The sequence below is a fragment of the Dermacentor andersoni genome, chromosome 5 (assembly GCF_023375885.2).
Source record: "Dermacentor andersoni chromosome 5, qqDerAnde1_hic_scaffold, whole genome shotgun sequence".
Lineage (NCBI taxonomy): Eukaryota > Metazoa > Arthropoda > Arachnida > Ixodida > Ixodidae > Dermacentor > Dermacentor andersoni.
Genome location: NC_092818.1, coordinates 85,702,588 through 85,720,133, shown reverse-complemented (window position 1 = coordinate 85,720,133; position 17,546 = coordinate 85,702,588). Strand labels below are relative to the sequence as shown.

The 17,546-nt window shown below is 49.9% G+C and overlaps 1 protein-coding gene across 2 annotated transcripts in view; it reads left to right on the top strand.

The window, feature by feature from the left end:
- Window positions 1-17,546, top strand: part of LOC126530832 (uncharacterized) — a 99,543-nt gene that overhangs the window by 32,468 nt on the left and 49,529 nt on the right. For both annotated transcript variants that reach the window (XM_050178125.3, XM_050178123.3), the window contains exons 10-13: window positions 2,458-2,622; window positions 4,812-5,039; window positions 5,576-5,731; window positions 15,796-15,902. In XM_050178125.3, coding sequence (XP_050034082.1) covers window positions 2,458-2,622; window positions 4,812-5,039; window positions 5,576-5,731; window positions 15,796-15,902 — 656 coding nt within the window. The remainder of the gene's footprint in view (window positions 1-2,457; window positions 2,623-4,811; window positions 5,040-5,575; window positions 5,732-15,795; window positions 15,903-17,546) is intronic.

Sequence of the window (17,546 nt, the reverse complement as noted above, 5' to 3'; positions counted from 1 at the left end):
ATCCAAAGCACGCATTATTGATAAACTCCGGTAGTAATCGTCACGGAAGTGGTTAGAGCACAACGCTTGTTCTTGAGCGCTTGAAGTTGTTTCGCTTCACAGCAGCCTCCCACTTAGCTGAAAGCATCTTGTCTTGCAGGAACTAATGGAACATCGGAACATCGTCACGTCCGCTGGTGTTCGTGCAAGCGTAGGCTGCACAGAACGCCGGCATGATCGGCCTACAAGCTCAATTGATGCTGCGCACGTCAGCTACCACTCCTATATACACACAAATAAAGGAATGTAGGGTCGAGCGAAGCAGATTAGGACGGCACGCACGCAGAAATAAGCCCGGTCAGGCACGGTCTCGGAGGCTCCGAAGGAGCGGAACACCAGTGTTGACGTCACTACGCCACCGTTTCCGGTCTTCGCTCGCATCGTCAGCGTCAGCAGCAGCGCTGCGCTCGACGGGCGGCGGAGCTACAGCGCAATTTTAACCGACGATTGCTTCGCTACAAAGTGAAAAATCCCCCCCCAAAATTTTAACTTGATGGTTTATAAGGTTCCTGCATTCCTATATGAGTGTATTATTGAATTCGACAGACTCTTCAGCTTCCCTTTAATTTGTTGCAGAGCTTCTTTGTCAGTCTCCAAGTCTCTGCCCCATATGTCAGCACCGGTAAAATGCACCGATTGTACACCTTCCTTTTCCTGGTACGCTGGTAAACCTGGTAAGCTGCCAGTCAGTAGCTGACAATGTCTGTTATATGCAATCCAATCTATCTTTATTCTTCTATGAATTTCCTTCTCATCATGAGGGCTCCCTGTGATTAATTGACCTAGGTAAACATACTCCTTCACAGACTCTAGAGGCTGACTGGCGATCCTGAACTCTTGTTTTCTTGCCTGGCTATTCATCATTATCTGTGTCTTGTGCATATTAATCTTCAACTTCACTCTTGGCACTCTCTCTGTTAAAGTCCTCAATCATTTGTTGTAACTCGTCTGCAGTAGGAAAAGATTTGCTGGTACCGAAATGAGAAATTGAGTGCGCGCCAGCGTTTTCATGTAAAACAGGCGGGCAAGTATTGCAGTGAAGCTACCGCTGTGGGCAGCTGTATACTGTTCTTCATTGTGCGCCCCTCGCGCATTTTCTTGTTTATGTGGGATCTAGCGGATGGAAAACGTATCATGTGATTGTAGTTTGGCAACGTACTGAAGGTTGGGGTAAAAAAATTGTGTTATCCTGGAATATAAGAACCGGTAAAAATGAGCGTAACTCTATTGGGTCACTTTTGTGTTGTCGATTTCGAATGTTGGCCCTGGGCAAATGTATGTAATCGGGAACGTACCAATGAGGTTCTACTGTATTCACATTTACGAATAGTGACTATTTGATTCGGAGACTGAATAGAGTAGGACACTATTCGATTCATTATTCTAATTTTGCTAATATTTGCACACCCCTAGAAATTGTGCAGCTTGTCTTGAGCAATGCAGTCACAATGTGACACTCAAAACGAATGCTGAGGTGCAGATGCGGTGTAGGTGTTACGTGGACAAGACATAACACCTGCACTAATGTCCAACTAATGTGCACCATCTGCTTAAGTTTTAAAGGTCCCTAACTGCAGGTGTGGTCGGCTTCTGAGGCATAAACAACACAGCCTGCATTGCATAGACACAGCAGACGTGTGTAAGCTGGGTTTGAATGGTGCTTACACACACATGCTGTGTCGTCTGCTGCACTGCTGCTTCGCACCTGTACGTCTGCACCCAGTTGGCACTGTCGGTAGAGAGGGTGCAGAAAAATTGTGAACCAACCCTGCTCCTTTCTTGCACATTTTGAAACAAATGACGGGGTTCACAGGGCACCATTACTGCACCACTAACAAGAATGGCAGGGTGCAGCACCTCGTAAACTGCTTCAGGTGGTGCACGCAAATTCAACAGACCTACAGTCGGCTTCCTTTAATTGAACCTTGCCAGTACTGGCATAATTGGTTGAAATACTGGCGAGACGAATTAAACAAGGGGCAGAAGAAAGAAACACCAAAACACACTGTTGATTCATTTGGCTGTGTTTGCCTCAATTCTAATACATCACCGAATCAAATGCATGCCCAAATTTTATGCATTAAAAGTTGAAATCTAATGTAAAGCACCTTGTCATGCTATGTGAGAACTCGTGTCGTTATCCATGGTCGCCATCTTGTGATGGCAATGGCAATGATGCTGGCTAGGCTCGTTCTGACAGTAGGCTGTTGCAAATGCTGTGAATGCTGTCATCATCTAACGAATATACATGTTTATAACGAATTTTGTATTTAATAAAGGTAATTTCATGCTGGATGCGACTTAGTTACAGTGAGGTTTGACTGTGCAGTGTTAGCTAAGGGGCTAATCCAAAAACAAAACTCTGTGTTAACCCCCACCAACCAACCCATCCTTCCTTTTATTTGGGCATTTACATAGGTGCAGACTACGGGCAGCAGCTTGACCTTAGTTCAACGGTCGAAGCCTCCACAAGCTCAAGGAGTGTCCAGCACTCGGTGCTACGGATGCAGGGAATTCTTGGTCGAAGACTCCCCGACCTTGCGGGCTCACCGTCTTCATCACGCAACCTGGCAAGAGCAGAAGGTGCTTGCTTGCTTCGCATCTTTGGTCTTTCAAAAAGAGTGTCATGTAGGACTGCCTATCTCACGAAATGACATGTGAACAAATTTCATTTCAGCAAATTGTCCTTTATTTTTTTATACTTCAGTTGGTAACCGCAGGGTTTCTGTAATTTGTCAACTGCTTGGCTTTGGAGGTGTGGTCTGATGCGTCAAACTGTCAAATGTTGATTTAGGCATCAGACAGCTTGGTTAGTGGTAATACAGCCTAGACCGCTTAGAATGTAAGGCAGTGGAGTCGGGAATATTGTTGTGTGAACGAAGGATTACGAACTGGAGACTATTCACAAAGTATATTTACAGAGGATAACTGCAGCGCTGGCCAGTTCAACTGACAGCTTGAGAGCCAGTGAGCGCTCGTCATCTTCGTCGGAGCGCCCGCGTGCATCGTCCACAAGAAACACGCAATATGCATGTATCATTATCCCTGGCGGCAGAAGCACCGTCCCGGTGCATCTAAATAACGGTGATAACAGGAGAGTAGTACGGTTTGAGGCGTGCGACATGCATGTCAGTGGAATTCAGGGCAGGTGAGGCACTGGTACCGACTGGGGCGATTTCGTACGCAACTGCGAGTCATGGCACCCAGCACTCGATATGGGTCTGTATACCGAGACGGGAGTTTTTCTGACAGGCGAAAGTGACGAGTCGGGGACCACAAGAGTACCAGAGATCCAGGCGAAAAGTGTATGTCTCAGGCGAAAAGTGGACGTCTCCGGCGAAAAGTGGACAGCGGTTCACTTTCTTTTTTCTTTCCTCCCAATCTTTTTTTTCCCTTTGGCACACAATACCCAGTAGCCAGATTTAATTGCTATAAATGATAATGCTGCATGAGACTATTGTAATGAGCAGTTTATTTTGCCATAGAACTAAAACAAGGGTTGACAGTGCATTGGCTGCTTGTTGTTGTATTGAATATATTGTTAAAACCGATATTGTTATATGTGGCTTTGACTGCAGTTGATAAAAAAAAAAAAAAGGTTTGCTTTACATTCTAAATCAACTAAACATATTTCTTATGTTTTTCAGAAATTTCTCATGACGAATACAGCCCAAACAAGCAAAAATTATTGAAATCCGTGGTGGAACACACCCATGTACCGGCACTGTGGCCATTGTGCGTAATTCAAGAGTAAAGGAAATTTAGCTTTCATTTTATTTTCACTCGCAGACCTTTTATTTTTGCCAAATAATTGAGGACAATGTTTTGGAAGAATATCATAAGATCGTGAATTGATTTAGTGTTGCTTTTTATTGTATTTCTTAAAGCTGCAAGGCATTTAATGTGTTGGGCTTCATTTACACTTGTTTTCAAAGTGGGCAAAGGTGGAAGATATGCTAAGAAATCTGTCCACTTTTCTGCCTAAGCGGGCAGAAAACCAGGCGGCAAGCTTGATCGGTCTTGAACTGATCTTTTTTTTTTTGCCTCAGCAAAAACAAACATCTGTTCCACTTTGCCGGAATCTGCACTGGTTTGCAAATGTTGAACATGGCAGTCAGTGTCTGAGACGTTACTAATCGACATGATATAAAATTAGCCTGTAGCTGTGCGATAGAACTCACTGCCTCTACAAGGACACGTTCCACAAGAGTGTGATTTGGATAAAGATTTCTGAAGAGCTGGTGACCAGCAGAAGGCGCAGCAGCAAAGCGGTGCTGTCTGCCAACTTCTCAAGCTTTTGTAGAACTGGACGAATCAATCACCATCACTTTCGGGAAGTCCAACTTCTTCAACTGTACCTTGCACACCCCCAGAAAACAACTAGTTAAGTGGATTAAAATGTGATCGAAAGTGACTAAAATATGTACATATTGCTTGAAATGGCATGGTGACATGCACCACCACGTGGGCAAGTGTGCTCACAGTAGGTAGATTTGGTGAAAGCTTCAATGGTGGATGCGAAGCAAATGCGAACATCTTGAACACGCATGAAGAAGTAGTTCTGGCCCCATTAGTGCTTTCACTCTTCTCACTTCGCAGGTGTGAATGAGAGATCTGTAATGACATTCAAGATTGCCAGTTTTTCGTACGTCCTCATTCTGAGAAAATGACAGAGACAGTGAACGTTTTTGAGCATCCCCTTATTTGTAAAGGTGTTTTTGTAACACCTATCCATCCATTGTGTCTCAGTGCACCTGGCCTTTGGTTTGCAGTGTGCAGTGCCGGCGTCTCCCAGGAGGAGCTGGAAGAACTGCAGAATGCGTCGACTGTGACCGGTGGCCTGCACCCAGACTCGACTAACAGCCCCATCGTGGACATGGCACCATCTCCGGTTAACGCAGGCGCCCTGGACAGCCCGGGTCCCTCGCACTCGCCTGGTCCTTCGGCAGGATCTGCGAACAGCCGAGCTGATGCAGACAGGGACTGCACATCTCGATACTGTGAGCCTGTGCTGCTGCTAATGATACCTAGAGTTTCATTCGCATCAGTGTTCCATGCCACATGAAATCCATTTGAACTCAAGTAGCGGACTTCATTAAGATACAGACCATAGGCTTCAGCATCTTGAATTAACCAACATTGAATGTACTTGCGAGTAGCCCGTGCTGTGTAGGAGATACTGCAGTCTTGGAATCTCAAAATTAAAGCATTCATAGTACACCAGCCGCATTATAAAAGCTGTTATCCATTTGATGCACAGAAGATGTTATCTGGATACTTTATTATAGCCATGGGGTAACTTATTATGTTGTATGGCTATAGTCTAAAGCTGACATACTGAGCGAGTGCTATACAATAATGCCTCATAATTCATAAAAGCACACATAGCGTTCTACTTTGCACTTGTGAAGTGTCTGTCAAGCTGACATCTTAAAAGCTGCCCTAGAACCACATTAAGGTCTTTCCAGACGTGTACGTATACCCATTGCTGATGTTTCTTGTTGATGATGTGTGCATTGTCTCCGTTTTTTTTCAGGGTGCGACGACTGCAATCAGTTTTACGAACATGAGTGTCCACGCCACAAGGTGCAGCTAATTGTGGACAAGCCTGTTTTGACAAGGGCATGGGCAAGTCTCCCAGCCAGCTACCTTTACGTGCACAAAGTGGCTGAGGACTCCGATGGAGAACCAAGTGGGCACCCATTTTTATTTCTCTAGTTCTGAATGGCTGTCTTTGCTGCCCTAGGTGATGTTGCTTGTGTTCATGATATTGTCCACTCATGCGGAGGGAGGGGAGGGGGATGACTATGGTTTTCGTGACTATGGCTCCTTTGTTATGTGAGATATTTTTCATGTCAGTAGATCTCAGAAAATGTTCGATAAATATGAACTATATATCAAGGTTGTGCAAATATCAAAACTTTCAAATATGAATCGAATAATGATATGCACATGGATTTATTAGCAAGTTGGTTTATTTTAACATGTTGGAACATTGCAATTACATTGTCATTGGCAAAAAATAATCTAGTAAGCTGTTATTACTGAAGGATTGTGTATTTGACTCATATTAGCTTTGTAAAATTGAGCAATTTTCACTAGTTGTCTGTTCTCACCAACCTGTGCCTTATTATACTGCATAAATTTCCTGTAAATTCGAAAGCGTTTGACCCTTTGCCAGCCGTCACTCATCGCATTTGCTGTCAAGCAACAAGCTTAGGATTGGCGGCAGAACCTGCATAAAAGAGTGCACCCTCGTTCGCAGTTTGCAAACCCGTGCGCCCTTGCTACTGAGAGGCTGGCTTTTCTGCACGGCTTAGGCGTCCAGTGGCTAAGCGTGTTTCACAGGCAAAATTTTGCCAGCTGCATGAAATTATCGCAAAATTCAGCACAAAATCGGACCCGGCTTTCTTAGATTAAGTAGAAATAGGCGCTAAGAACCATGTTTGCTCCCGCACAGCCAGCAATATATTCGATTTGTTTCGAATATTCACATCCAGTTGAATATTCGAATGTTTTTGAATACATAGTTTTCAAATCTAATACGAATATTAAAAATATAATATTCGATAATATTCGAATACTCGCACACCCCTACTATTATATATAACTAAAATTTACTAACTTTTTAGTCACTTTGGGGCACATGCTGTAGTTACGGAATAAATATGTCACATTTTGCCTAACTCAACTTTATATTCTTTCTCCTCGTTAAAACCTGTATTATAGCATAGGAGCGCTCACGTCACCTCTTGTCGTAGCTGCTTAATTGTGGTGCTGTATGACAAATTACCTGCCGTCGCATGTGTGCTATGCTGGAAAGTGGAAAGCCAGCTATGTGGAAAAACGACAAGTGGAACGCCAATGCAACTGATCACAATTTTGCAGACTGATGTCTCTAAACTGATTCTAGTTGCTGAAAAAGAAAAAAAAAAGAGCACCTTTCTTCCTACTGCTTTGTTTTTAAGCATTGCCTAAAGTCTTCGCTGAAACAGCTGGTGTATACAGTAGAACCCCGAGGGATAGTGAAAAAAAAACAAACATACCAGCCAGGAAAATGTAACCATGAGGAAGGGCGTAAATTGCCAGAGCACAGTGTCAGAAACTGCCAGAGTGGCTGCCTGTGTAGCTATTAAACGTCTCGGTGCTCGTACTTTGACCAGGAACGGCACATGCACGCATGTATAATTAAGGGACACGTACGGTGTTCCATGACAGTGGCCCCTACTGGAATATTTTGTGTACGCTTCATCTCATAACACGGTTCTCCTGCGCCGAAGCTGACCAAAGAGATTCGACAATTGTGAAATGCAAATAAGACCCTTGCAGGTTCCAAAGTAAATGTAGCCCTGTACATGGTAGTATTGGCCCAGTGTGTGTTGTTCCCGGTAGGTCTTAATCGGTACGCACTTTTTCAAATGCTTTGCTAACTACTTTGTGCATGGTTTCTCCCAATGTTTATGCAGTGTCTGGCTTGTGCAACTTTGTTTGTTCATTTCCAACTTTGGTCGCTTGTTGCAAAGAAGTGGTTGCTTGTTGCAATGGATTGGTAGCTTTTTGCATTGAATTTGTAGCTTGTTGCAATGAATTGGTAGCTTGTTGCAACAAATTAGTTGCTTGTTGGGATGAATTGGTTGCTTGTTGCAGTGAATCAGTTGCTTGTTGCAACATGCAAGAGCCAATTTCTCCCTGCACCGTATAGGGGTATTACTCAGGCTCGCGCGTGCGCACCTGACCCTTCTCTGGATCGCACAGCGCCGATGGAGCGGCAATCGCTCGCTAGCACTTTCGCAGCAGCCCTAGCAGTCAGAGCTGTGACCCCTAACCCGCGGTTCGCAGTGAGTTGCGACCACGGCGGGTTCAGGCCAGGGGGGACAGGGTGAGTCTCGACCTAAGGTGTTTATTCACCTTAGAGTACAAGGATACCAACTGACAACAACAGCAACAACACATACAAATACAACACAAAACAACCACAGCGGCGGAGCATTCCGCACGTCTGGGGTGAAACAAACCGCACAATGTGGGAACCACAAAAGAGGCTGATAAGAGTTCAGCTCACCCAGAGTGGATCCGCGCTCGGGCCCTGGGGCGGTCAGTCGCACACAAAGGCCGGGCGCAACACGGGGACGGCGTGCGGCGGTCTCAGCGGCTGAGTTGAGATGCGGCCTGTCGCAAGCTCTTCAGCCGAAAGACCACGGTGCATCGGGGGAATAGCGCTTCTCCCCGAGCGGCGGAGAGGGAGTCTCCCCGGTTCCAAGAAAGGGAAAGGAGGGAACGGGGTGCCTTGGGCTGCGGCGTCGCAGCCAGGCGCGAACAGCAGCGGGAGCGGCGAAGGTGCCCTCTCCCCGCCACCCTCCGCGAGCGAGCACGTGATTATCGCGTGATAGCCGCGTGGCCGCTCCGGAGATATCGGGATGCGCGTGCGATCCCCACATCCCCCCCTCCTTAAAATAACCCTTTAGCCGCTAAGAGGCCGCCGTCACCTGAGGCTTTTCCGAGAGGGACGTGCTACTCCGACAGCAACACGGTTTGAGTCCATGTTGGTGAGGGAGCAGCTCTAGCTGCAGACCGTCGTTGTCGCCGTGTAGGTACTCGCGAGCCAGGCCGGAACGTTGAACGATGCCACGGAGCAGCTTGATAGCAACGGGATGCAGCAGGAGGCAAGAAGGCCGCTGGGTCCGGGTCACCTTGCGTCTCGGTGGCGTCACCTGCCTAGTCGGACGTGCCGGGTCCGTGGTGGCGAAAGGGTCCCTGGATTTCTCTTGGCTGTTTCGATTATGCTGACGCGATCCCCGAACCAGCCTCGATATGGCGCAGGACAGCTGTCTTTTGGTGTTCCCGGGGTTCGTTGTCCTCTGGTATTGGCGAACGCGTTTCTTTCTGTTCGTTCCGCCACAGCTCTCTCTGTTGTTGCGCCCCCTCGCGGGTGTCGGCACGCAATATCGGCAAAGACGTGCCGACTCACCCCTGACGATGGCTTGCACCTCGCTGCGCAGCAGGGGTCCACTCTGTCCTTGCGGGCGAAGTCTTTCACTCGGCCTTGAGGCTGGGTGCTTGGTTGCGGGGCTCGCAACTCGGTCGCGGAGTTCTGCGGCGCGGTTCGGCGAATTCTGCGCCGCTGCGACCATTCCGGACCGGAAGTCGCCCGCTGCACCTCTCACCTCGCTGTTAGCCGCCGGAGGATCTTTTCTCGCCGCCTGTTGCCTGCACTGCGCTGCTGACTGCTTACGGCCTGCTCGTTCGCACCGGCAGCGGAGACGGTCTTTCCTTTTTGCTTGATGGTTGTTGCACGGCTCCCGACGGGCGGTCTGCCGCTGCGACAATTCTGTTAGCCCCTCTCGCTTCTTCCAAAGAGAAAGCGCGTGCTCTCTCTGGAAGCCTGCATGCTAGATATCGGAGGAGCATTCCGTCCGATATCGCGCACAATAAAATAGCCTCAGCGAACCGGACAGAGTTAGTTCTGCCGAGATCGCAAGTTATAACGCCGCACTTGGCTCGAACGTCGAGCTGTGCCACCCGATGCCGCTGCCTGCGGGCGCGGGAGAGTGTTCTCCTCGGGCCACTCGTTCCCTCGGTCATAGTAGGGTTTGAGATCGCAGACATGCACCGGTCGGCTGATCGGTCTTAGCTTCAAGTCCGCCAGCCTGTACACGACCGAAGAGACAGTCTCTCGCACCCGGTACGGTCCTGTCCATTTCGGCGCCAGAGAAGCTGAGAATTTCTTACTGGCGTCGCTCAGGACGTGATTCCGTCTCAACACCAGGTCGCCCACTTTGTAGTGAACTTCCCGATGAGAGCGGTCGTACTGCGCTTTCTGCTCGGCACGTGCAGTGCTCAGGTTCCGTCGCGCTTTTCGTAAAGCCTCCGTTACCTTCGCGCGCAGCCCAGTCGCATAATCGGCGCGTGCCGACGAAACAACCAGTTCCGTGCTGCTTCGTTCCTGTAGAGTAAGTTCTACCGGATTCAACAGCTCCCTCCCAAGGTTGAGGGTGGCGGGTGTATACCCAGTCGATCGGTTCACTGTCGACCTGATAGCAAATCCAATTTCAGGAAGACAAGCGTCCCACTCATTGTGCGTCCCCGCAAATGCAACTAGCATGTGCTTGATGTTGCGGTTCACACGCTCAGTGGGATTCGCCTGGGCATGGTACGTGGTTGTTCTCCTGTGCTTAATGCCGAGAGCTGCACAAGAGTCCACGAAGAGTTTGGCAGTGAAGTAGGACGCATTGTCCGTTATCAACTGCTCAGGATAGCCGAATCGTGTAAACACCTCGATCAGCTTTCCCATGATCACGCGTGCCGTCAGCTTCCGTAGGGGGAACAGTTCCACCCACTTGCTGAAATGGTCTGTCACTACGAGAAGGAATCGGTTCCCGCTCGGCGTCCTGGGGTAAGGCCCCATGACGTCACATGCCGCAATTTGCCACGGTGTTCGGCTATTGATCGGCTGCATGAGCCCGGGTGGGCGTCCACCACGCGGCTTCACGCGTTGGCACACGTTGCAAGAGCGGGCGTAGCGCATCACATCCCGCTTCATTCCCGGCCAGGTAGCAAAGCGGCACAACTTCAGATAAGTCTTAGGGCCACTTGCATGCCCAGCCAGGCACGTATCGTGAAAGTAGCGTAAAAGTGCTCCTCTCAGCGTGCGTGGAATCACCGCTTTGAAGGACTCATGTGTATCCTTCTCCGCGGGGATATATCTCAGCAGGACGCCGTCAGAGTCTAGCAGGTAGGAATCCAACGCGCTCACAGCATTACCAGCTGTTTCGGAGCGCCGCGCACCCACAGCAATACCAGCTGCGTCCATGTGCGCCGCGGCCGCGCCGCCGGGCTCCCGGAGCCCCTCAAACACTTTCTTACAAAACGGATCCTCCCGCTGTGCCTCTAACAGCTCCTTTCTGCCGAACACGCTCCCCACTGAACTGACGCAGTCCAAGTGGTTCACGCTTTCGTCCTGCGAAGGGGGTTCGTCTGCCCTTCCTTCGGGACCAGCGCCGTCGAGCATTGTAGCAGTTACTCTGCTCTTCGGCTGAGTCACTGAGGAGTCACGATGGGTATTAATGTTACCCCTCCTGACACCCTCAATCGTCGCAGCGGTTAGTCCGCTCTCAAGCTCAGTTTCGGGCGGGGTGAGTTGAGTAGTAATGTTACTCTTCTCACAGTCAACGGGCGCGCGCGAAAGTGCGTCCGCCACAACGTTGTTCTTTCCTCTCCTGTAGCGAACGGTAAAATCGTATCGCTGCAGGAGAAGTGCCCATCGCGCGAGCCGGCCGCTCGGCTCTCCTAAGCGCCTAAGCCAAGTTAGTGCCATATGATCGGTCTCAATTATGAATGGGACTCCATCAATATAGTAGTCGAACTTTTTGAGAGCGAAAATGATCGCCAGACATTCCTTTTCGGTCACGGAGTAATTTTTCTCTGCGGGAGTCAAAGAGCGGCTGGCAAAAGCTACCGGGCGCAAACTACCTTTGTGCTGTTGGAGCAAAACCGCTCCTAGGCCAAGGTCGCTGGCGTCCGTATGAATGACAAATTCTTTGTTCAAGTCTGGTAGCCTTAACTCGGTGGTTTCCACGAGCGCTTTTACGAGGTTGCGCAGTGCCTCCTCTTGCTCGGGACCCCACCTCCACTGCTCACCTTTCCTCAACAGCATTGTCAAGGGGGCTTGCAGTGCAGCGCAGTTTGGGATGAACTGTCGATAGAAGTTCGCCAGCCCCAAAAAGCGTCTCAGTCCGCCTATGTCTGCCGGTGACGGGAAGTTCAATAATGCCTGAACCTTGTCATCACACGGCAGAAGGCGTCCGTTATCAAGTTTAAACCCCAGTAGCGTTACTCGGGTTGCTGCGATCTGGGTCTTGGTCGGGTTTAGCGTTATCCCCGCAGACCTCAGACGCTCCAACACGTCCCTGAGATGGCGTAAGTGCCCATCAAAGGTACGCGAGTATACCACAACATCGTCCAGGTAAGCAAGAGCGTGGTGCCACCTTGCGTCACCCAAGACACGGTCCATCAGGCGCTGGTAAGTCGCAGGCGCACCGACAAGTCCGAATGGCATACGGGTAAACTGGAAAAGTCCCCTGTGACAAGTGAAGGCAGTCTTCTCTCGGTCACAGGGATCTACCTCCACCTGAAAGTATCCTCTGCTTGCATCGAGCGTAGTGAAGTACTTCGCTCCGCCAACGTTGGATACGATCGAGGGAATGCTAGGCAGCGGATATGCGTCCTTGCGTGTCACCTCGTTCAGGCGGCGATAGTCAACACAAAGGCGGGGCGTCCCATCCTTTTTCGGAACCAACACCACAGGAAAACCCCATGGGCTGTCCGACCTTTCAACAACGCCTGTATCGAGCAGTTCGTCCAGAGCGCTGTCTAGTGCTTTCCTTTTAGCCAAACTCACCGGCCGAGGATTACACTTCCACGGAGAGGCGTCGCCTGTCTCAATTTTGTGCCTGTATAGCGTAGTGCAACCAGGCCGCTCTGTGAAAACGGCGTCATATTCAGTCAGAAGCGATGAGAGGCGAGCCTTTTCTTCCCCCGACAAACTGCTTGAGTCGTCCAGCAGCGGGTGGTATCGTTCGCCCCTCACTGCGGCACAGTCTGCCACCGCAGCGTGGGTTATGGGCTGTGCGGGAGGGGAGCAGTTCCCCTCCGCGCCTCTTTTCTCAGTGCGGTTGGCCGGACGGCATTTCGACCCGGCCGCAACCGTTCTGAGGGACCTTTTCGGGCAATCGTTTGGTCGGTCTGCGCGCGAAGCATCATCGAACGAAGTTGTCTCTGACGCTTTTTGAAATGAAACGAAAGGTTTCAGGGTGCCACATGCTCGCTCCCTATATCCTCCGTTGCAGACGTCAATAACAATGCCCGTCTTGGCGAGGAAGTCTCTACCAAGAATTATAGGAACCGACAGGCCGGGAAGGTGAGCGAGGCGCTGTCGCCTCACCCGTTTCTCCCACCGCACCACAAGCCTAGCAGCACAGCTCGCGTGTGCCGTGCCGCTGGCGAGTCGGAAGGTCACATTACTCTCCCTCAGTCGGATAGCGTTCCGACGGAGATGTTCACACACCTCGTCGCCAAATAGTGAAGCGCTTGCTCCTGTGTCTAACAGCGCAAAAAACCTGCGCCGGGCGACTGTAACCTCTATGAGCGGCGCTGGCGTGTCGCTGGGTAATCCAAAACGACAAGCCAGCGGGGCAAGGAGTTCATGTGTCTCACTTCGCACCGCTGTAACCGCCGCCGGCCATGCAGCGTTGCTCACCGGCGGCCCCGCTCGTTTCCCGAAAGCGCGTGCTCTCGGTTCGCAGGCTGTCTGCAATCCCGGGCGAAGTGCCCTGGCTGGTTGCACCGATAACAGAGGAGAGCCGGCCGTTTTCGGGCTTGGCGTCCAGTGCCTCGCGCCGTTTGACCGTTGTTCCTCTCTATCGACTGCTCCCTTGCAGGCACGCTCTGCTCTGGCATCATCGAGCCGGCATGTCGACCACGATTCTGCATACCTCGGCCATCGGCAGCGCATGCTGCACGCATGGCATAAGTGTACGGGTCGAGAGCCCGGTCAGATAAGTCCCAACCGTTTCTCAGTTGCCCGTCACTGAAGGCAACCGCACCCTCTCCACCGGAACGAGTGCGAAAAGTGTCCCCGTTCCACGCGCATCGCGGCTCAAGTGCCCTCGACGCTGGGGGTGGAGGTCGGTATGAGCGCGAGGCGAGTATGTCCGCCTGTATGCGCTTTGCCTCCGAGGCCAGCTCATCCAAATCCCTGAACTTGCTGCCTCTTAGGTACGCTGCGAAGGTGGGATGAGCTTGTCGCGTGACTCTCTCCACCTTATCGCAGTTCGGAGCAGAAGGGTCGGCGGTACGATAAAGTTCGTCCATCGCCCTGACGTACTCGAGCAAGGATTCGTCCGGATGCTGAGTACGTAGCTCCAACTCGCGCCGCAGACGACGCTCGTAATCTGCGGGCAGGAATTCCTCGCGTAAGGTCGCTCGGAACTCGGCCAGCGTGCTAGACCGGTGGCCAGTAAGCCGGAACCAGCGGGCAGCGTGATCAGTTAACGACACTGGTACGACGCGTTCCAGTATCTCGCCATCGGACAGCCCCGTTGCGCGCTGGTAAGTCAGCACGCGATCGAGGTATTCGTTGACGCTAACTGAATCATGATACCCGCTGTAGGTGGGTAAGTCCACCCTCACTCTCGGTCTAGCAGCGGCGGCAGATGTCAGCAGAGTGTTCTGCACGGCACCTGTCAACCTCTCAATCAAGCGCATCGCATCGTGCAACAGTGCGTGCTGAGGCTCGCTCTGGCCAGTAATGCCTGGCACAGGAGCGGGACGCGTTGAGCAAGTGTGCCGCTGTGGCTCCATGCTCTCCGCAAACTCTGGCGAAGGGTTCGGCGTAATGTGCCTCACGCCTTCAAGGGTACATCCTGCCGGAGAGAGCGCCTCATGTGTAGCGCTACCCTCTTCGAAGCTTATCAAATTCCCAGGGCTAACGTTCGCCGCAGGGCATGACTGAGCGGTAGCAGTTACCGCCGCTTCGAATTGTTGCCTGTTGGTAGCAACCTGCGACAGCGTATACAACGGCTGTAAGTCAGCCCCGTATGCTGCCATGGTTCGTTCGTGTGGTGGCAATCACTCACACAAACAGACTCAACCCGTCACACCTCTGGCCCCACGTTGGGCGCCAAATATAGGGGTATTACTCAGGCTCGCGCGTGCGCACCTGACCCTTCTCTGGATCGCACAGCGCCGATGGAGCGGCAATCGCTCGCTAGCACTTTCGCAGCAGCCCTAGCAGTCAGAGCTGTGACCCCTAACCCGCGGTTCGCAGTGAGTTGCGACCACGGCGGGTTCAGGCCAGGGGGGACAGGGTGAGTCTCGACCTAAGGTGTTTATTCACCTTAGAGTACAAGGATACCAACTGACAACAACAGCAACAACACATACAAATACAACACAAAACAACCACAGCGGCGGAGCATTCCGCACGTCTGGGGTGAAACAAACCGCACAATGTGGGAACCACAAAAGAGGCTGATAAGAGTTCAGCTCACCCAGAGTGGATCCGCGCTCGGGCCCTGGGGCGGTCAGTCGCACACAAAGGCCGGGCGCAACACGGGGACGGCGTGCGGCGGTCTCAGCGGCTGAGTTGAGATGCGGCCTGTCGCAAGCTCTTCAGCCGAAAGACCACGGTGCATCGGGGGAATAGCGCTTCTCCCCGAGCGGCGGAGAGGGAGTCTCCCCGGTTCCAAGAAAGGGAAAGGAGGGAACGGGGTGCCTTGGGCTGCGGCGTCGCAGCCAGGCGCGAACAGCAGCGGGAGCGGCGAAGGTGCCCTCTCCCCGCCACCCTCCGCGAGCGAGCACGTGATTATCGCGTGATAGCCGCGTGGCCGCTCCGGAGATATCGGGATGCGCGTGCGATCCCCACAACCGTTATATTTACGTGGCGGCCACTTTCAAATGCAACATAAGATGTGGGAACATTACAGAATGGGACTGTATCAAATGGGAACATAATATATAGGAGTCCCGATCTAAATCAGGACCACGAAAACGTGACATAGCAGTCGGGAAAATACTACAGCGAGGAACATATCAACGGAGTTCCACTGCACATGCTTATGGTATTTCTTGCCTTGCTGATTCATGCATATTGCTTAACCATTACTGGAATGCAGTCAAGGTATTTAAATCACTTACCGATTATTATGTTCAAACAATAAAGGTTTGTTCATTAACTGCTTTGGCTTGGTTCCATTGCAGTTTATGGAGTTTTTGCTAAGAAAAACATTCCCAAAAGGACACAGTTTGGACCAATGGAAGGTGTCCTGCAAAGGAGAACGGACAGACCTCAGCAGTTCCCACTTTTTGTGAGTTTGTCTTCGTTAGCAGCCTGATTTATATTTTTTACTTGCAAGCATTGGAAATGAACCAAGAACATCTCTCTTTCTTCTTGGCACTGTTTCATTCTTAATGCTGAAACATTTGCTGAGTGACTGGGTTCTATTGTCAATTCTGTGTGCAGCCGACTTCTGTTAATTCGACCCTGATGGGGCTGATGAACTTGTTCGAATTATCTGGTGGGTCAAATTACATAAAAGGTAGAAAGAACACAAAAACACCGCTGATTCATTTGGCGGTTTTTGCCAGAGTCATAACATGCCCCCCAAATGTGTCCAAAGAAGCAAAATTAATGTAGGAAAGACATTAGAACTCTTAAACAAAATAGATATCTTACACACACCCTTTTTTTTAGCAAGAAAAATATGCAAGGGTTTAATGTGTTGCACAATGGTGGCTGGTTTCCTCAAGTCAGCTTCGCTGCACGTATATTAACGTCAGCTTCATCGCAATGCACTCTTGTTATGCAATAAAGCATATGAGCGCCATGAGGGCAGTTTCGGTTTCGTATCTGATCGCACCGTGCCGGCAATTTCTTGCCAAATTTTCTTGGAACAAGAAGGTGCACATTAGAATTGGGTAAATACTGTAATCAAACATTGTGAGCAACAGTTATTGTTTGAAAATCTTCCTAGGGCAGGCCGAAAAGAGGCATTTTCGACAGGAGATTACGTGTTCAATGCATTTGCTCTCCCTAAGCTCTGCCGAGACATATGCTACCACTAAAAGGGTTGCTATTGGAGTCACCATTGGGTTTAGGTGCGTGCGTGCTGACTGGTCAAGTTCGAATTAACCAGTGAAGGCCAATTTTAGGATGGAAAGAATGAATGTTCGGGCCAAAAAAAAATGCATGGGCGCCAGCCGGGACATTTCATGTTGCTCAAATTAACAGAAAAACTGTATTAACCAGAGTCAAATTAACGGAAGCCTACTGTAGTCACCTGGGCCACGATTTCTTAGTCGCTATGGCATTTTGCTGCTCAGCGTGAGGTTGTGGGTTTAATTCCCGGCTATCGTGACTGCATTCTGATGGAGGCAAAAAGGAAAAATGCTTCAGGACCTTAAGTTGGTTGCATCATAGAGAATTGCACGGGGTCAAAATTATTCCATAACAACCCACTGGAATGTCTTTCACAGTCTGTGTATTGCTTTTGCATGATAATAATCCTGAGTTTGTTTTATTCTGCGCAGTTCTCTTCAGCAATGCTGTTACTCTGTTCTTTCCAAACCTTGATGAAGTAGTTGAAGAATTTCATATTAAGACGTAATTATTTTAAAGTACTTTGTTTTATGGTTTGCAAGTTGTGCATTTTTTTATATCCCTACAGGCTGTTCGTTTTTCAAAACTTGAAGTAATGTACAGTTTTTACACATAGTCTTAATTTAATAGGGGATTGATTCAAAGGGAATACAGTTGAGCCTCAATATAATAAACATGGATGTAATGAATTGTTGGATATAAATTATATAAAGAAGCAGATCTAAAATTTTCTCACTGATATTGAAGTATAACGAATATCTGCTTACAATGAATATTGGATATAATGAAGCAATTTTTTTTTTTGAGATGCAGCTTCATTATACCTTGCTTTGACTCTGTTTGATTGCAAATT